The sequence below is a fragment of the Macrotis lagotis genome, chromosome 8 (assembly GCF_037893015.1).
Source record: "Macrotis lagotis isolate mMagLag1 chromosome 8, bilby.v1.9.chrom.fasta, whole genome shotgun sequence".
In the NCBI taxonomy this organism is placed as follows: domain Eukaryota; kingdom Metazoa; phylum Chordata; class Mammalia; order Peramelemorphia; family Peramelidae; genus Macrotis; species Macrotis lagotis.
Window position 1 is genome coordinate 149,524,858 of NC_133665.1, and position 25,211 is coordinate 149,550,068.

A 25,211-nucleotide genomic window follows, 5' to 3' on the forward strand; every position below is an offset into this window, starting at 1 on the left:
ATTTTAGTATCTCAGGGCCTCAGTTTCCTTCTCTGTAAAATCAGGGAAGGAACCCTAAATGTTATGCTCCCTCAGAACTGAATAAAAGAACTATTTTTCATTTGTAATTCATAAAGGTTGACTGTATTCCTTAAAAAAAAAAAAACTAATAGTACTCTGCAGAACCCGAACTAGTTACTACCTCAGAATTTAGGTTCAAAGTCTGAAAATACAGGCTTCTGAAACTGAAGCCAACAAGAATTATTTTTAAAATGGATATTATTAGCTATAAACTCTTTGACTGTGAGAGTATTAAATTTACAAAATAAGAAACAGGTTAAACAACTTTTCCAAGTCATCAAAGTGGCAGAACCAAAACTAGAACCCAAGTAATAAGAGCTAGCATTTGTACAATGCCTATTAGAGGTTAGACACTGCTTTATTGGCATTCTTATTTTGATCCTTAAAACAACCAAGCTGTTGATCTCCACTTTACAGCTGAGAAAACTGAGGCAAACAGATTAAGCAACTTGCCAATACACATTTTATACCTACTTGAGGCTGGATCTGAACCCAGTTCTTTCTGAATCCAAGCCCAGAACTCTATGCACTGCACCACCTACCTGCTGGTAAAGTTTTATGGGACAACATAAGATATAAATGCTAATCTTTTAACATCAGGAGACCTGGGTCTTCTTCCCAGTACAAAAACTCCAGGAAAATAAGCTACGATTTAATTTAATGAGTTAACCATGAAGCAAAGTCAGTTAGAATTTATCAATATTTACCTAGCATACTTTAATGAGTTGCACAAAACATCTAATTATGAAATGCATTATTCAAAGAATATATCAACTGGTAGAACCAGAGAAACCCTGGTTACTAGAATAATATTCTCTACAATGAATGGCAATGATTCCTAAAGCTAATCAGAGCCCAGTTAAAGTACCTCTTAAGATCATGCAACCTCTCTGGCTTGGAGGCCACACTCATCAAACAAGCTTCAATCACCCAATTCAACTTACAGGAAGCTAATACCAAAATTAGGGCACACCTGCTAGCTAGGAGTACAAGAGTCTGAACTGCAAAAATGAAATCTGTTTGAATGATCTTCGTCTCATGAACTTGGCTAGCACAAACCCATTCCTCAAAGTCTGATTACTTCAGAAAGGCAAGTTTCTGAGCATATAAAATAAAAGATCTTGGACCCATGTTAACTCCATCCCGATTGGGTGCTTCAGGCAGAACTTAACAGTCCTACAAAGATGAAAATTCATCCTAGCAGAAGACATCAGTTGCTATATGATTAAATGAGATAAAATAGACACATTGCAAACCTTAGTAGTTATTTTTTTTAATTCACTGACAAAAACTTTATTTCTAAAATTTTTAAATTTTTTTCTTTTTTAAATGTTTTCCAAAAATGTGAATTTTAAGCTCCTTTGCACTACTTTCTACAAGTCCTGAGGAAATTAAAGCAAAAATACACCAATAAAAGAGGTCTTTTTTTTAGTAGTCCCTATGCAAATGATAACTATGGCTAATTGGTGCTTAGTAATGCATAAGCATTATTGAAGAGGACTTAAGTAGGTGGCTTACTTGGCCTTAATTTGAATGGTGAGGAAAAAGCCAAGAGCTTGCTGAGTAAAAGCAACACAACGTTCTCAAAATAATTAAGTTGTGGCTAAATAGTTTAAAAAGAAATCAGGTAAACTTTTTCTGAAGGACAGAGGTATAAGTACAAGTACAATTTTAGATGTTGAAAGAGGAGAGCTATATAATTGTGACTTGATGTGAAACATTCAGGAATGGCAGAGGTTATAAAGTTACAAGAAACCTAGCTGAACCAGTTATGGTAGACAACACCTTGAGTTACAGTCCATTGTCTACTGTCCATACTACAAACAGAAATCTATTTTATCCTCTCTGATATTCTGAAACCAAGCATTTTCTTACCCATTGTTCTAGAACAGTCTCAAAAGTGAGGGTTTCAGTGAAATGTATTCTTCAGAACCTGCAGTCTCCCTTTTGTTCTCATTGCCTTCTGTATTATAAATTACAGTGAAAGGGCTTGAGCCATTTGAACTACAAGATTCACTTTATTCCATGTGGATCTGCTGTGGATGAGCACATTACTCAGGAAGAAACAACAGTTTTAAAAAATAATAGACAAATTAAACATCCACTAAATATCCACAAAGTCAGTTAAAGTATTATACAATACATATATACTTGTGATTCCCCCCCCCCATCCATTTACTCATGATAGGGTTTAAAGCTAGATACATTGAAATAAAGCAGCCTAGGTTAATTGCTTAGGTTTTTCTTTTTAAATCCTGACAAAGTGAAGAGAAATTTCTTAAAACAAGTGGCTTACTCTATTTTCTGCCCCAGGATATAGTACAAATGTCTCTAGGGAAATTAATATCACTTAATTGGAAAATAAACTTTAAAATTATAGAATCTTAGAAGTCGCTATGTACCTCGAGAGTTACCTTGTTTAACTCTGTCATGTTATGTAAGTAAGGAAATTAAGACCTAAGATGAGTTATGGAATACAGGATGAAACACTGGCTTTGGAGACAGGGAGCCCAACCTCAGACACAAAGTAGCTGTTTAAGGCCAGACAAGTTGCAACCTCCCTGGACCTCCCTTTTCCCATTTGTAAAAATAATAGCACCTATCTCAAAATAGATTCTGTGTAAACATTATACATTTTAACACTGACATTGTAAAATGATCATCTAGGAATTCCTGTCAGCAATTCAGTGATCAAGAACAATCCTGAGAGATCTCTTATGAAACTGCCACTTAAATCCAGACCAAAAATGGAGTCTGAATACAAAGCAAAGCATAGTATGCTCACTTTTTAAAACTTCTTAAAAAAAATAGCTTCTAGGGGAACTAGGTGGCACAATGAATCTAGAGCACTGGCCCTGGAGTCAGGAGGACCTGAACTCAAATCTGGTGTTAGACCCTTACTTAGCTGTGTGACTTTGCAAAAAAAAAAAAAATTCTCTATGTAGAGGGTTTGACAAACCTGAAAGCTAATTCCTAGGAATATCAAAGATAAGATAAAATATACCAGGAAGCTGTTTTCATGACTTTAAATAGTTTCTGCTACCAACAAGTACTAAAATCATCTATTTACAAAACATTTGCAAATCGCTAAATAGGGGCAGCTAGGTGGCGCAGTGGATAGAGCACCGGCCCTGGAGTCAGGAGTACCTGAGTTCAAATCCGACCTCAGACACTTAAAAACTCCCTAGCTGTGTGGCCTGGGGCAAGCCACTTAACCCCACTGCCTTGCAAAAAAAAAAATCGCTAAATATGAAATGACAAGGGGCTATATTTACTAGTTATCAGCAAACAGCTGCAGTGAAGTATCCATCTGGCCTGGTGAGGCCAAATCCATTAGACAGCTTAAGCTCCCAGAATGAAATTGGAGGGATCATGGAGATCAGCTGGTTGGGAGGAACCTTAATTTTTTTATGTGTTGTGAGAATAAAATCATTTTTTTTTCAGATTTTTGCAAGGCAAACAGGGTTAAGTGGCTTGCCCCAGGCCACACAGCTAGGTAATTATTAAGTGTCTGAGACTGGATTTGAACCTAGGTACTCCTGACTCCAAGGACGGTGCTTTATCCACTATGCCACCTAGCCACCCCATAAAATCATATTTGTAAAGAACTATATAAATTTCAAAGCACTGCATAAATACTAGTAGTTTATTACTTTGGGAGTCTGGAAAAACCTATGGATCCTTTATCAGAATGGATTAAAATAAATGAGGGAAATAATAGATTTCAGTTAAGGATGGAGGGAAGAAAGACATCCTCCCCTTCCTCCACCCCCCCCCAAATCTATACATGAATCCATTGGGACCACAGACTCCAAATTAAGAACCTCTCATGTGGTTCAAACCACTCAGTTTGCAGCTCAGAGTACTTCTTGATTCAAAGTCACAGCAATAATACATAGATGAAAGAAAATAGCAACAGCCTAAAAAAAAAAATCACAGTACCAGTTTGATGGGTTATATATCTTAAAAGGTTTATTTCCATTTTTACTGGCCTACAACCCAATTTCTTGGAGGGCTAACAATCTTTCCAACCCTGGATCTCTGGACCTTGTGTTAACCGTGTCTTTACATCCTTTCTTCAATAAAGTCAGCATCATCCATCATGATTCACATTTTGAACAATTCAGCAAGTTAAAATTGCTAATACAACCCTTGAAACGCAAGTTTATTGAATTAAGCTGAGAAATGCAGTAAACAGACAGATGCATCCACCTAAATAAAAAAGTCACTTATTTACAAAGTTCAGTAACTATGTAAGTTTTCACATGCAAAGGTTAATAAATGCACAGGGAAACAGTTGGTAATAGTAGTGTCTGGATGCCTTAAAATGCTGAAAAGCAATGATTTTGACACAAACACTTCAAGTTCGGCTATAGGTCAGTTAATAAAATGTGACCTGGTCCCCACAAAGAGATTCACACATTTTATAGTTCAGTTTCCTCCTTTTAGGCACAAGCAAGTTGCTAAATTAACTGTTGCAATTCATAGAGAACATTAAAGATGTTCCACTATAGCAGCAAGTTAATATCCCCATATCTAACAGAACCCGAACCCCTACCCAAACCCACACCTCGCCAAAATCATCTGGGAAGTATGCAACATGCTTTAAGGGGGAAAAAAAGGACAATTTCATAAAGCCCCAATTTTTCTCTTTTAAAAAAATGCAAATGGAGTGAAACCAAGTAGTGTCTGTGCAACATGGTGCAGTAGTTTGTACAGAATATTAAGGCCATGGCAGTCTATAAATTAAAACGGGTACTCATTAAAAGAAGTCATTGTTGACCACACTTTTGAGTGCTCAACGATTTTGGAAATGCACTGTCTATATTTAAGTGCTGCTAAAAAAAAAAAATCACACACAGTGTGAGGCAACACATAAGCAGGTGTACCAGAGAATTTTATCTCCTACAGTGGTCTACATCAATATTTTACAAATGAACCAGAATTAACAAGTGTGTCCCTTTAAATATATGGAGATCTCTAAAGCTACAAAAACATATCCATTTTTAGTTTTTAACCCACCCATCTCTACCTTATAGAAGTGAATCAATTAACAGGATCAATTAATCAGCTCTCTTGTGCTTAGACACTTCTGTCTCAGACGTCCTACAACCTGTCAACGTGGCGCATGATTACATTACAAAAGCAAACAGGTCTAGAGTTGTCACAATAACCAAGATGTCTGGGGGGAACCAGGCAGTGTTGCCAGGCCTGAAATCAGAGAGAAAAAAAAACCATTTTTTATAGGTTCCTTTTGTGCTGAAAGTCTTATTATGACTGGATATGAAAATTCAATAGTTTGAAAGTCATGCAGCAGCACTGACTTATTGACATGGAGATAGAAAAAACATAGGGCTTTGAGCAGTAACATTCTTCTTCTTAAGTTTTATTTGACTGGAATGCTCTAAAACCTTGGAAGTTTTAGAGGAAAGTCAATTCCCATTCCCTTAAAAAGGAGTTAAACAAACAAACAAAAAAAAGATACAAGTAATGATCTGGACAGCTACAAAATGGTATGCCTTAGTTTCTCCCCCCCTCACAACCACTACTTGTGTGGCTACTAAGCATCACCAGAAAATAGTTTATCTCTAAAAATCCCTGGGTGAGATGCCAGGAGAGAAGAGAAATGGTGACATTGACCTTAACGAGCCTTTTGTGCTCCCTTTGCAAACAATTTCCATTTCTATGGCTTAAAAATATATATATATTTCACATGCATGTGTGAGATAAGAGAAAGAAACAATATTAGGTTTCTATCCCACAGGAGTCAGGCTTAAAAGGTTTCTAAATACTGTAGGTGGAGCTAGAATCCTCATGCTGTCTCAGTATCAAGCTATTGAAATCTAATTAAATATCATAAACACTTGCTGAAAATCAATATAAAAATCTGGCCAGAATCAGCCAAATTGAAATCTGCAATTTCCTTGATTTCAGATGATCAAGACAGCTTTCCACAGCTCTTGGGGGCTGTTGGGGAGCAGCCTTTTTTGTGCTGACTTTATCATGACAACTCTAGGTGATGCTTTGTGACAGGTGAAGGATACACATCTCCAGCAGCGCACAGGAGAAATTAACTCAGACAAAAGGCCATTTCTTGGATGGAGGAAGGACCATATTCTGGGTAGCACGTCAGAGGAACGGACGACAAGTCTGGGATCACAGCCAGCGGGGTAGGGGGTGGGGCTCCAGAGGGTGAAGACCTCAGCTTCTTCTAGATTTCGAATGCTGAATAAGCCACTGAAGAGTGATGTCTAAGTGGATAAAAGAAAAATGGTGTTAAGACAGAGAAGTAAGATCATTGAAAGGACTGAATACAAAGTAAGAGGTAAGCATGGGAACACTGGAACAATGTCTCAAAGATGTAAAAATCAAACCTAAATTAGCTTGAACATCTGAACTCAACTTTTAGAAACATGAAGCAAGAGGCAAAACAAGATATAAAATGCTGACTGGGAGACTCTTGAAACATTTTGCCAAGTCATCCTCCAAAGCCTCACTGTATCAAGAAGAAGAGGTTAGGCTGGACGACCCACTCTTCTTTTTGCAATCAGGGTTACGTGACTTGCCCAGGTCACACGTGTGTGATGCTGTATATTTGAACTCAGATCCTCCTGACTTCAGGGACAGTGCTCTTATTGACTGTACCACTTAGCTGCCCCCATGCCCTACCAAGAGTCAGAGGCAGCTCTTTGTGATCACGACTTGTTTTTTCTAGATGTTTAATAGCTAACCCTTAATAAGACATTATGGAATTTTGCCAGGAACTGAACTCACTAGCCTACAGTTTGGAGGACATTCTTTCCCCTCTCTGATGCCTTTTCCAATTTTGCAACCTATTTTTTACAATATTTCAAAATACCAACAGCAGTATCTCAACCATGACAGCTCCAAATGGTATCAATACCCTACTAAGTAGCTATGTTCTATTGTGCAGAGATAAATAAATACAAAACAAATAGAAAATGTGTTGAGGAGCGAAAGTAGAGGGCAAGGAAAAAAAAAACCTAACAAAGCTTCTCCATTTTCTGGATGTTGCAGGAGGTCTAATGCTAGGACCTAGGTTGTTCCAGAGCCCAATTGCAGACCATATACATCAAATGGTAAATCTAAACATTGAGGATGTATCCTAAAGACTATGAGCCAAGACTTCATTTTCAGAACTAAGTACTATCTCTACTCCCTAGAAAAGTTGCCCAGGGTATTATCTGTGACATCAAGATCTCAAAACAGAACCCTGATTACTGAGTTCAAAGGCTCCCTGGATGCGCTCAGGTTCTTTGACTGTATAGGCAATGTAATAAGACTTGAGTGCACTCAAAAACATTTCTTAAGAACTAATACTGAATTCGCACTTAAGGGGCATATCAAGTTACCAGAATTTCCTGAGTGCCTGCCTTGACTACATCCTTTGCATCAGGCACTAACTCAGTATAGGATCATGAGCAAAGAATCAGCCCGTGCCTGTCAGCAAGTATTTTAATAAATGCCTCCCATGTTGGAGTCGGTGTGCTAAGGGCTTAACCAAGTCATTTTCCCTGTAGGCACTTCAATTTCTTCATCAATAAAATGACAGAGCTGCAGTAGGTAGATTCTGAGATCCCTTCCAGTTAGAGATCTGATCCTAGGATCCACAAATTGATAGGGTGAGACTAAATGATCCCTAAGGCCCCTTTCCAGTTCCAGGTATCTACATGTTTGTATTTCTATCAAGCAGAATATTTAAGTAAAAAGAACACTCCATCCCTTATCATGCAGGAGAAAGTGTTAAAACCTTTATGATCATTAACTGATATCTATGGGGCAGCTAGGTGGCGCAGTGTATAAAGAATCAGCCCTGGAATCAGGAGAACCCAAGTTCAAATCTTATCTCAGACAATAATTGCCTAGCTGTGTGACCCTGGTTAAGTCACTTAATCCCATTGCCTTGCAAAAAAAAAAAAAACCCAAAATAATAATTGATATCTACTAGTAAAGTAATAAAGTGGTGTTAAGACAGAGAAGTAAGATCATTGAAAGGACTGAATACAAAGTAAAAAGTGAGCATGTAAGTAAAAGTTATGGGTTTAGATGGATGAAGGTCTAAGATATTCATTTGGCAATTAAGCAAAGCAACCTGTCCTATTCAACAGCTACAACAGGTCACTGAGGTATATAAGTAGCAAAATAGAATTTGATTAGTTAAGGAATGGGGCAAGACTATATTAGTGAAATGACTGAATTTATCTACTTTTCAATTGTTTTTTCCCCCCACATTTATAATCACTAAACAAAGGACAAGTCCGCAAGTAAGATGAAGAATAAGGCGAAGTCATAGAGATATATATTGGGTTATGCATGCTAATAAGAAATAATACTCCAAGAATGATTTAGTTATCCCCAGAAAGAAGCCATTATACTGAAAATATACTATATTGTTGACAATCTCATAGGAACACCCAAATCTATGAAAAATTATATGCCACTATAAAATTAGTGTTATTAAAACATGCTAAAATGAAGAATAAAGATGAAAGTATAGTGACAAATGTCAAGAGACCAATCATTACACTGATGTGGAACAGAAATTAGAATGTTGGTGTTTCTCCTGGCATTACCCCAAGGGAAAGAGAAGTGTCCTAAGCAGTCAACATGAATATTTCAGGCAACTCATGAGACATTTCTCAAAATAAATAAAATCACATTCCTATTGATCAAAAAGTTTTAAATTTAGTTGGCATTCATTCACTAAGGCCCTTTAAGAACTTTAAAAAGATTCTGAAATAGAAAAACTAGGGATCAGACAAACCTTACTGACCCTACAAATAGCATACTGTAACTTGCAAAGCATTTTCACATAGACTATCAGATTTGATACCCAAAACTATCCTATAGGTTAAAGATGAGAAGGGATCGAGAAAGTAAAAAAAAAAAAAAAAAAAAAAAAATGGAATGAGAGGAAAAGGCTCAAACTTTCCTGAAGTCTAGAAACAAGGCTAACAAATCATCTCTGGGCCATTCCTAAAACACTACACATGGATACTTTTGTTTATGAAATAAATGATTATTCAAGTATATTAAAGCTCATGGGTATTTCTGGCTTATTGCTCCAAAAGTGTGCTAAGATATTACAGTAATATACTCAGTTTTAGCAAATGAAAATTTTTTAGTTCCTCCTGACCAGTCTTTATAAAATCCTATTTCAAAAATACTATTTTAAGACACAGCACAGTTGGATAACAGCACCAAAAAGATTGCTACGATAAGTATCATGCAACAATCTCTTTAAATAGTTAGGAGGAAAGTCTAGCGACGGAATACTCAATGTCAATGAGTTTAAAGTCTCCTCTTCATAAGGGGGAAAAACAATACCCTGCAAGTCTTTTAACCTATAATGAGGAAGGTGAAGAGTACAAAAATAAACAAATAATTCTGAAAGAAGTACTAGACATTACTTACCTATATTATCCTTTTCTTTGCAAGAAATTGAATAGCAGCAAATTTCTCTGTCCTGAATAGCAGAGAGATTCCTAGAAAAGGCAAGATTTACAGATAAGTTTGTATTTAAGAACAGTCTGACGGGCCAATTTTGCTTATATACTTGTGTTAAAAAACAGAATGAAGAGACCACTACTAACCACCACTAAACACAAATAAATAGCTACAATATCTCTTAACATCTTAAAATATCAGAATTTTCAGCTATGAGGATAAAACCATTACAGGTACAAATGCTGAATAAATCTAGGGTTCTATACAATTAAAAGAGCAGCAAAGAGTGCAAAAAAAAATCATCGAATATGAATAAAATAGCCTTTATGCCCAAAGAAATGAAGACTAAGGGAAATTCAAAGAAACCAGTAAAGATGTGCATGAACTGATATAGAGCAATGAAAGCAAAACTAGAAGATATTCATAAATTACTAAAATTAAAAAAATAAAAAATGAAAACCCACATTAAAAGGAAGCCACTTTAGCTTAAGGGAAATTAAGCTTTAGTCAGGTTAACAAATAAGAAAATAGTATCTTTTCAAAAAAGAGGTATGAACTTTATCATTTATGACCAATTTTATTTAATTCTTTTGTTGTTTTAGGGGACAGTTCTATGATTGAGAAGAAACATGTCAAGAAATGATTTGCTAAAATAGCTATCAATAAAAGAATGCAATTTAAGTGAATATGATACAAAAGAAAATGTACGTTGTCAGGAAACATACATTTTTTCAATTAGTTGTTTCTCATCCAAGGCATTGGGTAGGTCTCTCTTGTTTCCAAGTACTAGCACCTTTAAAAAGAAGGGGGAAGAGGACAAGGATTAATGAAAATACCTTAAGTATAGAGTCAAGAAAGATTACCACTTCTACAGAACTTGATACTTAGAATTCAAGATATTTAGATACTTCAACTAGAAGTCCTCTTCACCCTCTTGACACAGGATGAGGCGTTCATGATTCTGTTATTTCCGAGGAGAATCTTTTCACTTGCAGGTGAAGGACTGACTTCTACCATGACTCTAAAATTGTAATCTTGTCTCTGCATTCTACTTGTAATAAATTTCACTGGCTTAGGAATTTTTCATAAAAGTCAATAAAATCAAACTCTAATTTAGGCAAGCTTAGAAATGTATTCGCTAATAACTTTATAATCCGAGCATATCTATTACACAGAATAAATATCTGTATACTATGGATGCACCTGGGTTAGATAAGCAGACCTATGTGAACTACTAAATAATCCTAAAGACTCCAAAATTAGATCAATCAGAAAAGGAGGGCAGCAATCCCGAGCTGGAGACTTTAGTGAGAATACTCAGAGCAGATCCTTTAAGGGTTATCCTGACAGCTCTTCCAGTTTTGCAAATCAACTCATGGCTGCTTCCACCATCCCTCTATAAATGGGATGCCTCTGAAGTTCAGTCTCCACACAGTACGCTCAATTCTAATGCCATGATCACTCTACCTCCCCCCTTTCTTAGGAAGGTCAATCCCTAGCTCAGGCCCCCTTTGTACCACAACTCCTACCCTCAGAATCCCAGAGGACTTGGAATATGCATGCTGGCTGATGTTTCCCCCCAATACTCTTAACTTCCTAGTTTCTCATCTTTCCAGTTCCTAATATTATATTCTCCCACTCCATGTTGGCTACATACAGAGACAGTCATACTTTTGTTATTGTCACCTTGTACAAGTGTTCCTCTTTCATACTTAAATCTAATCATTACTTTTTATCCTTTTGTAAATAACCTAAAACTATTCCTAAATCTATTAGTTGTCCTCACAGTTACCTCTGATTCTTCCATGCCTCAGTATTTCCCAGGCCATCACTCCTGCTCTGTCTACACTCTCCTCCCTTCCCAATCATGAATTATTCAACTAAAAGTCTACCAAATCAACTCTATAATAATCTCTGAAGGAATCAGGAAAGCAAGTAGATAATTGTGAGAAGTGAACAACACCAACTCCATCTTGTGACTCAATTCTGAAGCTAGCTCAGTTCCGTTTCTATTCAATGTTTCTAACCCAAATTTTGTCTAACGAGAAAGTTTATTCAACTGAGGGAACTGGGAGAAAACCTTATTGTACTGTTTGAAGCTAGTCCTGCATCACTAGGAAACTCTCTCCCTGCTATTTAGAGACCCTTAATTAACGACCCAGGTTATACGGACCAGAAACTGAAGTCAGATTCAAAGATTGATGAAAGAAGTTTTCTCACAATTGTCTATCTCAAAGCAATTCAGATATTTATCTGAAAACAGGTCCTGTTCTGCTCAATCAGTTTTTGTTTCCATATTCCTTTAATTAATTATAGATAATTAGGGCAAGTAGGACACCTCTTTTTCTAAATTCAAGGAGCTAATTTATAGTAATATGAAAAAATGGTCTAAATCACTATTGATTGGAGAAATGAAAATTAAAGTAACAAACCATCTCAGACCTTCCAGAATGGTTAATATGAAAGAAAAGGAAAATGACAAATATTGGAGAAGATGTGGGAAAAATTGGAACATTGCATTGTCAATGGAGTTGTGAACTGATCCACCCACTCTGGAGAGCAATTTGGAACTATGTCATAGGGTTATAAAACTGTGCATGACCTTTGATCCAGTAATATCACTACTAGGTCTGTATCCCAAAGAGATCATTAAAAAAAAAAAAGAATAGGATCTACATGGAAAAAAAATATTTATAGTAACTCTTTTTGTGGTGGCAAAAAATTGGAAATTGAGGGGGATGCCATCAATTGGGGAATGACTGAACAAGTTGTGATATATGAACATAATGAAATACTATTGAGCTATAAGAAATGATGAGTAGGTGGATTTCAGAAAAACTTGAGAAGACTTACATGAATTGATGTGGAGTAAAGTAAGTAGAACCAGGAGACATTGTACACACTAATAGCAACATTGTGTAATGGTCACTGTGATTGATTTAGTTCTTCTTAGAAATAAAATCATCCCAGAAAAATTCCAAAAGACTCAGGACAGAAAATGCTATCCATATCCAGAGAACTAGGAAGTCTGAATGCAGATTAAAACATATTATTTTCAAAACTTTTTTGTTGTTTTTTGTGGCTTTTCACTTTTGCTTTTTTTGTTTCTTTTTTCACAACCTGACTTAATGTGGAAACATGTTTCTGTTATTGCACATATATATATATCAGATTACTTGCCATCTTAGAGAAGGAAGAGGAAAAAAGAGGTAGGAAGAAAAATTTGGAACTCAAAACCTTATAAAACTATATGTTGAAAACCAAATCTTATAAAAATATATGTTAAAAACTATTTTACATGTAATTTGAAAAAAAATACTATTTACAATGGATGAATGAATGCAGGTTACTGTACCTATTTCCAACTTGGAAAGTTCTAATATTGTTTCCTTTTAATTATTCTTATTTGACTAACAGTTTTTAAAGTAAAAAAAAGTCTGTCTCCCCGCCCCCATATTCATAGTCCACATCTAAGCTGAGGAGGTCTGTCCCTCTTTGTTGGGCAGTTAGCTAACACTGTTTAATAAGTTAAACTGATATGCTTAAAAGATCAAATCTATGTTTCCTCAAACATTACATCTTTCACCTACCACATCTCCATTTTCAAATCTCTTATCCTATCATATTATACTTTCTAAAGGCAATCCTGGTTGCTCACACCATTCACTTCATTTGCTGCTACTATTCAAGTGATACTGAACAGAACTGAACAAAGTCACAAAACTCTGGTGACTGAATCCACTACAAAAACATGCTATCCAATCTCAACTGGGTCCTCATCATAGCAAAGTAATCCTCCTATTTGGGGCAGCTAGGTGGTAGAGCAAATAGAGTGCCAGGTCAGAAAACTCCTAGTATTGAATTCAAATCTGGCCTCAGACACTTACTAGCTATGTGACCCTGAGCAAGTCACTTCACCCTGTCTGTCTCAGTTTCCTCATCTGTAAAATGAGCTGGAAAAGGAAATGGCAAACCACTCCAGTATCTCTGCCAGGAAAACCCCAAATAGGGTCATGAAGATCTGAACATGGCAGAAACAAATGAACAGCAACAACAAACTGTCCTATCTATAATACTGTATAGAGCTGGAAGTGCTCTTAGAAGTCTTCAAGTCCAACTCCCTTGTTTTACAGATAAGGAAATTAAGTCACTAAGAGATAAGGCAAAGGGTTCAAAGCTAGATAACTAAAAGTATATAAGGCAGGATTTGAAACCAGTTCTTTCTGACTCCAGACCCAGCACTCTATTGTATCAGACTCATCTCTAAACAATTTTCTATTCCATTAACCAGAGGCATTGTTCCAAACCTTCTCTTCTCTCTTGAAGTCTCCTACACTATATAACCTTTGGTGACTCTCTCAAATAAGGAACTTCTCCCTTGTGCTTTCCTAAAAAATTGAGACAATTTTCCATGAGTTCCCTCTTTTCTTCTCATTTCACATCTAGCTGACATCATTCTCCACTGTCTTTCACTTATCTCTAATAAAGAGTGCCCCTTCCCCTTTCAAGGCCAATCCACAAAATATAATCCATCTTCTCCATTACACTGCCTCCATTAACATCGTTCTCTAATCTTTCATTTCTTTCCATTACTTTTCCTTTTCCCTGTTGCCCTTAGAAAACTTCAATACATCTTACAAATAACCGGGCAGCTACTAGTCTTCCACTTCTCATTCTCTTCTAAGCCTTCCAAAATTTTGATTCTGATCTCATTATTCAACTGAAACTATTTTTTCCAATGTTAACAATTTTCCAAGTCAAATATTCTCTCCCTCACTCTTGATCCTTTTTGAACTCTCTGTAGTATCTGACATTGCTATCACTTCCTCTTCCTAGATATGGGGGGGGGGGGGGGGTTCTACTCCTTACCTCTGACAACTCATCAATTTTCTTTGGTAATTTTTAATCAATATCACTGATACCAACTGTGGTTGTGCTCTAAATCTACTTCCCTTTTTCCAGTCTCTCATTTTATGTTCTCGTGTTTCCATGGGTTCAAAAGGTTCAATCACCTCTGGGTATCTAGATGATACCCAGATCAATAGATCTAGCCCAAATTCTTTCCTAAGTTCATATTCCACATCACTATGTGCCTATTGACATCTCAAACTGGAAATCCAAGAGGGATCTCAAACTCACTATGTCTAAAACATAACTCATTATTTTCCCCCCCAAAAGACCTCCTTCTTCAAAACTTCCCCATTTCTGTCAAGAGCACTGCATTCCCTCAATTCACCTAGGTCCTTAACCTTGGGTATCACCCTCAACTTCTCACTCTCTCACCTTACAGATCCACCAATCAGCTGCCTAATCTCATTTCTTTCTCCACACCTTTCATCCCTGGCCCCTTCTTTCTTCCCACAGTCACTACCCTAGTGAAGGCCCTTATCACTTCTTACCTAGACAATTACAATAACCAACTCACTGGTCTCAAGTCTCTCTTCATTCCAATCCACCCCTACACAGCTGCCAAAATGACCAGCCTAAAACATAGGACTGAACAATTCACCCTCCTACTCAGTAAACTATAGAAATTCCCTATTGCATCTAGAACCAAAAATAAAGTTCTCTGACATCTGAAGCTCTTCATAACCTGATCCCTTCCTAGACTTCTAGTTTTTGCCTATATTACTCCCCGTTTGCATTCTAGATAGAGATCTGGTTGCAGAGAACAAACTCACGACTAGTTCCTGGCTTTTGCACTGGATGTTCCCCATCCTTGTATGGCATCATATCCCTCCTCACTTCTGCTTCTTCAGTTTTGCTGTCTTCAACTTGTGCCGGAGGTCTCTCTCCAAACGATAGTGTGCCTTCCCCTCTCAGGTTACTCTGCACCTTCCCTGGGTCTTAGCTGTATTTATGTACATGCAAGTTTGTCTTACAAATTAGAATGAAAGCAGGTACTGTTTTTACCTTTACCTGTCTCCTAATCTTAGCACAAGATCTGACACATACTAAGTGCTTAGTAAATATTACTTGCTTGATTGACAGTATATTGTCATTTTAGAGTCTGGACTACAGCAACTCGTCCTCTCCTGCCTCTTATCTCTGTTCCTTTCCTAGGTGGATGCTCCCTTCAAAGTTTTACATGAAGAAGACAGAAAATGGACAAGATCAGAGATGGGAAAAGCCACCTGACATTCCAGTCCAATTCCCTGCCCTGACTCACTTGCTCCCCCTCAGCTCTCACCTCCTGCTCAGACAAGCCTAAGCCTCTTCTGCCACCAACTTTCAGAACTGGAAAGCCCTTTCCTTCTAGGGTGAATTATCAACACAGAAAGCTCCTCTAACCCAAGGCTTCATAGAGTCACCAGACTTTCAAGATCTTGCTCTGTCCAATGTCAACTCGGACTGCTCTTCATCTTCACCCCACCCCATGCCTTTACCTATACTTATCTCTAACCAGCACAGCAGGGGATAGGGTGACCACCCATTTGACTATCTCCTAGGATACAGCCCCAACAGCCCCTCACCACACAGCCTTTATTTGTGGCCAGTTTAAGTCCTGTCTCAACTTCGAAGCAGCCAAAGTGGCATAGAAAGAACGTGACCTGAAGGAAGCTCGGACAAAATTCCACCAAGTCTGATTCTCTGTATTTCATTTCAAGCCCAGCCCACAGCAGATTCAGAAGCAGCAAATCTGAGAGCAGAAGCAGAAGCATTACTCCAAGCTTCTGTGTCTGTGTGTGTGTGTGTGTGTGTCACTGTGTTTATCTGTGTGTGACAGCTGACAAGGAAAACTACGGGTTAGGACATCCTGCTGCCCATCACTCTCTCCTAACTCTTAGAGTCCTCCTTTGGTGTAATGGAAGATGACAGTTACCTTCAGCCTTTCAACATATCACACCACTCCAAGAGTATACTTCCTTAAGTGATATTTAAACCAGTTCCATTTTATTATATTCACACCTTACATTTTAAGCAACATCTTCTCCCTTTCCTGAAGATCTAGCTCCATTTCAAATGCTAGGGAACTTCATTAATTATAATCAAAAAGCAAACTTCTCAGACTTACTGGAATGCCTTGTAACTGTGGTTTGTCCAGAAGATTATGCAGCTCATTCCGAGAAGCTTCAATCTTTTCACGATCTGCAGCATCCACCATGTAACTTAAGAAGTTGAAGGCAAAATTCCTTATTAATAACATCTATGAGTATTATTCTCTTTAAAAATTGTCCTAAACTATTCAGGGCAGGGGGAAAGACTAGCCAAGAATAGGAGTGTCCAGAGAAGGGAAGAGCTGGGGCAAAAATCCAATCCTAAAAAATTTAATAATAGTAATAATAGAAAGCATTTTTATGGTGCCTGTTTTGCATTGGGTAATCTCTTTAAAAGTTTTACATTAACATCTCCTCTGTTCTTCTCTACGAGAGGCATTATTATTAGCCCCCATTTCACAGGTAAGGAAACTGAGGTAGACAAGTTAAATGATTTGCCCAAGTTTCCACAGCTAGAAAATATCTGGGGCTAGACTGGAACTCCAGTCTTCTTGCCACCAGGCCTCGTATTCATAGCTACTGCAACACCCAGATACCTATTAGGGTACAAGCACCCACAGGGGTACTTATATGTACCCCATTAGTGGCAATTAAGGTCACAGCTGTCATTTAAAGTTTTCAATCCATAGTTTTCTTTCAAATACAAGTCAAATATAATAAAAAATCATGCTCTTACTTTAAATTTTCAAAATTCACTAAAATGAATTTTTAAAAATTTTTACCTTGTGGTCCCCATCTTGGAAAGGAAGGAAAGAGGGAAGGAGGGAAAGTGGGAAAGAAAGGAAGGGAGGGAGGGAGGGGGGAGGGAAGAAAAGAAAGGAAGGAAGGAAGGAAGGAAGGAAGGAAGGAAGGAAGGAAGGAAGGAAGGAAGGAAGGAAGGAACCTTTCCATTGGACTTGTAAACTCTTTTGAAGGAGGGAATCATTTCATTCTTTGCATATCCAGGGCCCAGCCCAACACAGAGTAAGTGCTTGGGCACAGAGTAAGTAAATACTTGCTGCCTGAATCCAATAAAACAACGAGTTTTTCCAAGAGAACAAACTGGAAATCTGCCCCTGCCTCACCCCACTTACACAATTGCATTGACTCCTCTGCAGTACCGTTCCCACATGCTTCGGAATCGTGGTTGCCCTCCTATGTCCCAGATCTTTAAACCAAAATGAGACCAAAACATTTTTTATGAGAAACATTTTGATAAGAGAGAGAGAAAAGATGGAGAAAATTTCAGAAGCATTTCCCAGTTTCTTAGGAAAGATAACTCCATCCCATCCCTCCAAAAAGAAAACTTATTTGCAAGTTTTATGAACACAGTAACATTAGATATAATAGCTTTATCAACCTATGGGTGGCACCCATTGCAACCAACTTGCAATGGGCTCTTGACCATGTGGAACATCAAGAATTCACATCATTAGCATTCCCAAACATTTGCTAAAGGATTCTGTAATTTAAATCAAAGATTTCAATCCTTCTGAATCTTCTTTGAAAAATGATTAATAACCCTAACAAGCCATTCAAAATGCATTAAATCATGTTCATACTACATTAACAATATCTGGATATGAGTACAAGTACTTCCAGGTTTATTAAAGCACATATATGGTATAGTGTCACCTCCACCCAACACAAAGATGGAAACTGACTTTCAGACAAAAAAAAAACATATTGATATGTTTGAAGCTGTATTTATACAGATTCTCCCACCATTCTTTGACAGCTTCACATTTAACTGCATCTCCCACAAAGTCATCTGCCAATTTCTTCCCCATCAATGCTTAAATGTAGCACAAAAGCCCATCAAAGAGACTTCTTACAGTATGATTTCCCCTTTACATATTTGACTCCATCAATAAGCAAAATTTAAATCTCACAAATAGAACAGGAAGGTGGGTAACTTGAGCAGCAGCTTCTCAACCAGGATTTGAACATCAAGAAGACTCCTGAATTTTCAAAGATGTATCATAAAAATAAGAGGCAAACAAACTAGAAGAGAGCTCAGAAGAGTCCCAATGTCCTAAACCAAAGTGATTCCATTCAAACATATATTAAGTGTCTAGGTAAAAGGAAAGGGGGGGGGGGGACAGAAAGATGGCTAAGGACAGGGAAGGGAAGGGAAAAAGCAATAAGATAATGTGCCATGAAGTTTACAAAATTATCTTTTGTTTTGACCTCACAACCCTTTAGTACTACTATTATCTTTATTTTCAGATGAAGAAACTGAGGCAAAGAAACATACATTATGCATCAATCACATTCAAGGTACTGTGCAGGCCCCAGAGATACAAAGACAAAAATCCAACAGTGCCTGCTCTAAAGGAACTCATTCTACAGCAGGATAGAACATGCACACGAGTAAATGCAAAGTATATACAAAAGAATAAAAAAGTGATTTCAAGAGGGAGATTGTATCAACTCACACTGAAGGTCTCACCTGAAGGGTAAATCTTGAGTTCTCCCCTCGGGGGCTCTACAGAGTAAAGGCACAAAGAAGTATGTACAGGGAAGGGGAAAGGAAAGAGATATCCAGAAAGGCACCAGGGCAAAAGATGAACTGCAGCATATGAGAACAGCCAGCAAGCAGATAAGATTAAATAGAATGAAGAATGCAAAATGGGCAATACTATGAAATAAAACTGGAAAGGTAGATGGGACCCAACAGTATAAGTCTTTAAATGTATTTTATTCTAGAACAAAGAGGAAATTACTGGAGATTTCTGAGTAGCAAGCAGATGTGGCCAGATATGTTTCAGAAATGTCATTTGGCAACAATGAGGAAGAAGAATTAGAAAGGAGATTAGAGGCACCAATTATGAGGCAAATTCAGTGGTACCACTGGCAGGATGAATGTTTAGAAGAGGGGGGAGGCATTGTGTAAGTGGAAAGAAGATTATGCAGAAGAGAAATTAAAAGTGGAAGAAAGAAGAAGTCTTGGCAATTGATAGAGGGACTGAGGGAGATGCCAGTGTACACCTTAACTGCAAGATTAGGAATCAAACAGACAAGAAGGATGGCAGAAAAATCACTGGAAATAGTAGGTGTGGCAGGGGGATGGACTTTTTTTTAACTTAACTAATTTTCATTTTTTTTCACTTTTTTCCTTCTTTTTTTAATTTTAAAGATTTTATTTATTTTGAGTTTTACAATTTTTCTCCATTCTTGCTTCCTTCCCCCCACCCCACCCCCCCACAGAAGGCATTTTGTTAGTTTTTCCATTGTTTCCATGGTATACATTGATTTAAGTTGAATGTGATGAGAGAGAAATAATCTCCTTAAGGAAGAAAAATAAAGCATAAGAGATTGAAAAATTACATATTAAGATATCAGGTTTTTTTTCCCCAAAAATTAAAGGTAATAGTCTTTGGTCTTTGTTTAAACTCCACAATTCTTTCTCTAGATACATGGTATTCTCCATCACAGATAGCCCAAAATTGTCCCTGATATTTGCACTGATGGAATAAGCAAGTCCATCAAGGTTGATCATCTCCCCCACACCACCGTCAGGATGTACAATTCTGCTCATCTCGCTCAGCATCAGTTCATGCAAATCCCTCCAGGCTTCCCAGAATTCCCATCCTTCCTGGTTTTTGATAGAACAACAGTGTTCCAGGACATACATATACCACAGTTTATTAAGCCATTTCCCAACTGAAGGACATTTACTTAATTTCCAATTCTTTGCCACCACAAACAGGGCTGCTATGAATATTTTTGTATAAGTGATGTTTTTACCCTTTTTCATCATCTCTTTAGGGTAGAGACCTAGTAATTGCTGGATCAAAGGGTAAGCACATTTTTGTTGCCCCCTGGGCATAATTCCAGATTGTTCTCCAGAAAGGTTGGGTGAATTCACAGCTCCACCAACAATGTCTTAGTGTTCCAGATTTCCCACATCCCTTCCAACATTGATTACTGTCCTTTCTGGTCATATTGGCCAGTCTGAGAGGTGTGAGGTGGTACCTCAGAAATGCTTTAATTTGAATTTCTCTAATAAGTAGTGATTTAGAGCAATTTTTCATATGACTATGGATCACTTTGATTTCATCATCTGTAAACTGTCTTTGCCTATCCTTTGACTATTTGTCAATTGGGGAATGGCTCTTTTTTTTTTGAAAATTTGACTCAGTTCTCTGTATATTTTAGAAATGAGTCCTTTGTCAGAAATACTAGTTGTAAAAATTGTTTCCCAATTTACTACATTTCTTTTGATCTTGGAGGGGGATGGACTTTGAGAGCAGCAGGAGGGTCACTTTAGACCTGTGAGAACAAGGAATAGTGCGCCAGAAGGATAAAAAAGACAAAAATGAAAATGTGATTAAGCACAAGGAAATCTAAAGATAGAATGATATCTGTTGCCTCAGAGGACCAGCATCTTCTGGAAGAAAAGGGACAGGCCAGAAGAGGCCAAGAGCAGAGGCTCAGAGAAGGGACCACAGCATCATGGATCTAGAGCTGTCAAAGACCTCAGAAATAAAGAAAAGAACAATCAGTAGAGCAAGGTGACACAGAATATTTGAATAAAGAGTAATCTGAAGTTGGGGAGGGTCCACTAGAGTCAGAATATGGAAGATGTTAGTTCATTAGGATCATTAATTCTGGCAATTGAGCACCAATAAAGGGTTTTTGTTTATGTGTTTGCTTGTTTTAACTGTAATTAGTGCAATGTATTCAGAAGCTGATTGGGTAGGGTAGGAAGAATGGACTGTAGGAGAGTCTAGAGGCAAAAAGACAGTAAAGAAGCTGTTAACAATATCCTAGGGGAAAAGACTAAAAGCCTAAACTAGGATATAGAAATGGAAAGAAGAGAAGAGAATATTTGCAGAAACAGAATAAAAAGGACCTGGCAATTAGAGTAAAAGAGGATAAAGAAGAAATAATTTTTTTGTTTGAAGGAAGGGGTCTAAACTAAGGTTTTAAGATCAAGTTTCAGAACTGGGAAGATGATGAAAACAATAATAGAAAAATCAGCATAAGAGCAAGATTTCAAGAGCTAAAGATGATCTATTTGGTTTTGGATTTATTTTTTGAGACTTAAGATGTCAATGGGATATCCAGGGAGAGCTATATATAGATTTGGAAGTCTGTACTGTCAAGTCAAGAGAATAAAGGAGATCTCACCAAGAAACAAAGAAAATGAGGCATAAGCAAATTTAACTGCTGAGATTTATGCAAACTCACCACCTCCATAACTACCACAATCCCACTTAAGACTCACTTTTCCATTCTACCCCATTTGACATCATAAAAGCAGCAGTGAGGTTTTAGAATGTTACCTTAGATAGTTATGGCCTAATAGCCATTATAAGATTGTAACTTGAAAAGACATTTTCCAATGAGCAACTGATTTAAAGTTTTTGAAATATAACCTACTTATAATTTGGAGACTTTTAGAATTAAAGAGGGGAGAGGTGAGGGAGAAACAAATCCAAACTATAAGGAACAGAAAATTTAAGTACAATACAGTGTGATTTTTTACATACCTTTATCGTGACGTTACCTTTAGTTACTTTCCTCATGTTAAAGCCCACTGTTGGGATCATATCTTCACTGAACTGACCTGACTGAATAAAAAGAAAAACTGTATTAGACAAATCTGAATTTGTACAGATTACCTAAGCATTAAAACTTCCCTCAATCATTCTACATCTGAGACTGTTCTTGGTAATACACACCAACAATAACAATTTTATTTTTGAAACAACATTTTTCAAAAGCACTGCTTTGAGAGTGTCTTATTATTAAAAACCCATTTAGAAAAGGAAAAGAAATATTTTAGAGATCAGTTATAATCTTCTCCAAGGTTGACTTGGGGTTAGATCACAAAATAGCTGGTGGATAAATGAAGAGTATTCCAATGATTGATATTTGTTGTGGTTCAATCCTTTCATGTCTGACTCTTCTGGGCCCTATTTGGAGCTTTCTTGGAAGAGATACAGGAGTGGTTGCCATTTCCTTCTCCAGCTCATTTGACAGATGAGGAAACTAAGGCAAACAGGGTTTGCCCAAGGTCTGAAGCTAGATTTGAACTCAGGAAGATGGGTCTTCCTGGCTCCAGGCCCAATGCTCTTATCCACTTTACTACCTAGATTCCCTAATAACTGGTTTTAGCAAAGTCAATAATATCTACTATACAGTTATGTATATGGTGTGACAATTAACTAATCAACTGGTATTTGGATCCCTTCACAACCAGTCCCATCTCCCTTTCCAGTCCCCTTCATTTGTGTTTGCTAATTTTTCCTCCTAGCTTCTTCTCTTTACACATAACAATCCATTTTCTGATGCTATCTCTATACCTCTGCTCAGATTATAACCCATTCCTGAAAAAGTCCTCTCATTTCCACATCTTGGCTTCTTTCAAACACAACTTCTAACATGATGACCTTTCCTGATCTCCTAATTGCTAAAGCCTCCCCACTGAAAAATTATTTTGTTTATACAAATAAAGATAACACACATATAAGTTTACAGGTATATATGTAAGTATGAATGTATAAGCATGTTTCCCCTAATGGAATGTAAGCTCCTTGAGGGAAGGGATCTCATCCTCTTTGACTTTGAATTCCCAAAACCTAGCAGGTAAATAATAAATGCCTGCTGATTAATTGGATCTGTAATTGAGAAAAAGGTAAAAGTAAAACATATGTGTGTGTATGTGTATATATATATATATATATGAGAGAGAGAGAGAGAGAGAGAGAGAGAGAGAGAGAGAGAGAGAGTGAGTTAGTTCTCATTTACCTAGCATACGCAGGGAATGCTTGGGATTTGATGATATCCCAAGGACATACAGGATCAGCTATAAGATGGCCAAGCACAAAGGATAAAAAATAGATAGCCCAAGTGACTCAGTGATATGAATGAAATACAAAAAAAACTGACATTCTACATTACAGCATAGCTAACCCATATATATACACACACCACAATAGCAATGTCTGTATTATCAAAGAACTAGAACCAAATTCATGCTCTCTAATTTATGACATAGGAATTAAATGGAATATGATATTCCACAAACAGTAAAACTGCATGAAATTCATCATAGACATGGGAGGACCCAGGAATTGAGGCAAAGTGAAGTAAGAAAACCCCAGAAAATAGATATAATGAATAAAATAATCTAAATGAAAAAAGAACAGCAGTAGCAGCAAAACTCAAAACTGACTGCAACAGAATTATAAAGTTTTGTCCCATAAAATGGATACCAGAAAATACTCCCCCAACTTTTCTTTGAATCATAGCAGCAGAACACAATATATAGTGAGGTACTGACTATACTATTGATGATAGATACTCCTTCCTTCCTTCCTTCTTTTATGTTTGTGCTTCATTAAAGGGAATGACTATTCCAATGGGTAGAGAGGGAATATTGGAAAATGAAGGCAATATAAAAACAAAGATAAATTACATTTTTTTCTAATTTAAAAAAATAAAGAACTTGGTCAAGAATTACAAGATTTCATAAGTTATGGACAAGTTGAGGTCCAAACTAAGGAAAAACTCAAGTGTGATAAGATCACAGATTTAAGTTAAATAATGTTCAATGTCAGTAGGACTATATCTAGTGGAACGCTCTAATGGGTCACTAATCTGAGAGATCTGCTAAACACATTTATTAGAATTGTATTCTGAGGGAACACTTAAATTGCCTCCTCGGTTGTCCAGAACTCTTTTTTACTTCCTATTAAATTGAACAGATACAGACAATAGTTACTGTACAATAACAGTCATATTTATCAGTCAAATGATCTTCCTGATTCTCATCCCTATTGCAGAGAGTTATAATTTGTCATTGAGGAAAAAACTTATATTTTTATCAAAACCTTTCCCTGTGTCAATTTTGAAGTTATAATAGTTAATAAATGCTATTAATTTTAATATTTGATTTCATAAATAACAAATTGCCTAATCACTTGGAGAAATCATTTCTGCTTACTTAAGGTGGTCTTAAACTTCCTTTCATTTGTATGCAGAACCCAGCCCCCTACTACTACCACCACCACCACTACCACACAGTCAAAATGACTCTCCAGGCTCTCAAATCTAAATGTGTAACTAAAATATTATTGGTGGATCTGTCCAATGGTTCAATTGTTTGGAAAAGCAATTTGGAGTTATATCCCAGAGTTTATATCCTGAGGACGAAAAAACTCATTTTTGTAAAGCTATACACAAGTAAAACTCTGGAAAAGCAAAAAGTTGAAAGAACTATGTGTCCAATTAACTAAATAAATTTTAATAATGAGTGAAGAATTTTTAAAATGTGAAAAAAATTGTATAATATGATGCCAAGTGAACAAAAGTCAAAACAACACACAAATTGACTATAATCCTGTGAAATTAATATTAATCAGTAATAAAACATGTCAGACTTAATTTAAAACACACACACTTCCTTTTAAGACAGAAATTACAAATTACATATACTATTATTCTCAGTTGTTCATTTATGCTAATTTTTCTCAATTTTTCAAGCTACCTGGTGTCTCTGGTTTGTGAGTTCTAAGGTTGATTATTGACAACAAAACAATCTATCAATCTTTTTCCATGATGCTAATTAGTATAGAAAATCTACTCTTACCAATACCCTTGTAAGCATCTTGAAAATAAATTAAGGAAGAAATAGAGCACGGAAAATTTCTAAGTTATGAACCCAGACTCTTCCTTCAGATTATTATACTATTA

The 25,211-nt window shown here is 36.8% G+C and overlaps 1 protein-coding gene across 1 annotated transcript in view; it reads right to left on the reverse strand.

The window, feature by feature from the left end:
• Positions 1-3,624: 3,624 nt before the first annotated feature.
• The window catches only part of ARL8B (ARF like GTPase 8B), a 44,895-nt gene continuing 23,308 nt past the window's right edge, over positions 3,625-25,211 (reverse strand). The window contains exons 2-7 of the mRNA XM_074198673.1: positions 22,004-22,084; positions 17,600-17,673; positions 16,544-16,637; positions 10,254-10,321; positions 9,496-9,566; positions 3,625-6,311 (exon numbers count right to left, since the gene is read on the reverse strand). Of these exons, the coding sequence (XP_074054774.1) occupies positions 6,262-6,311; positions 9,496-9,566; positions 10,254-10,321; positions 16,544-16,637; positions 17,600-17,673; positions 22,004-22,084 (438 nt within the window). The 3' untranslated portion in view covers positions 3,625-6,261. The remainder of the gene's footprint in view (positions 6,312-9,495; positions 9,567-10,253; positions 10,322-16,543; positions 16,638-17,599; positions 17,674-22,003; positions 22,085-25,211) is intronic.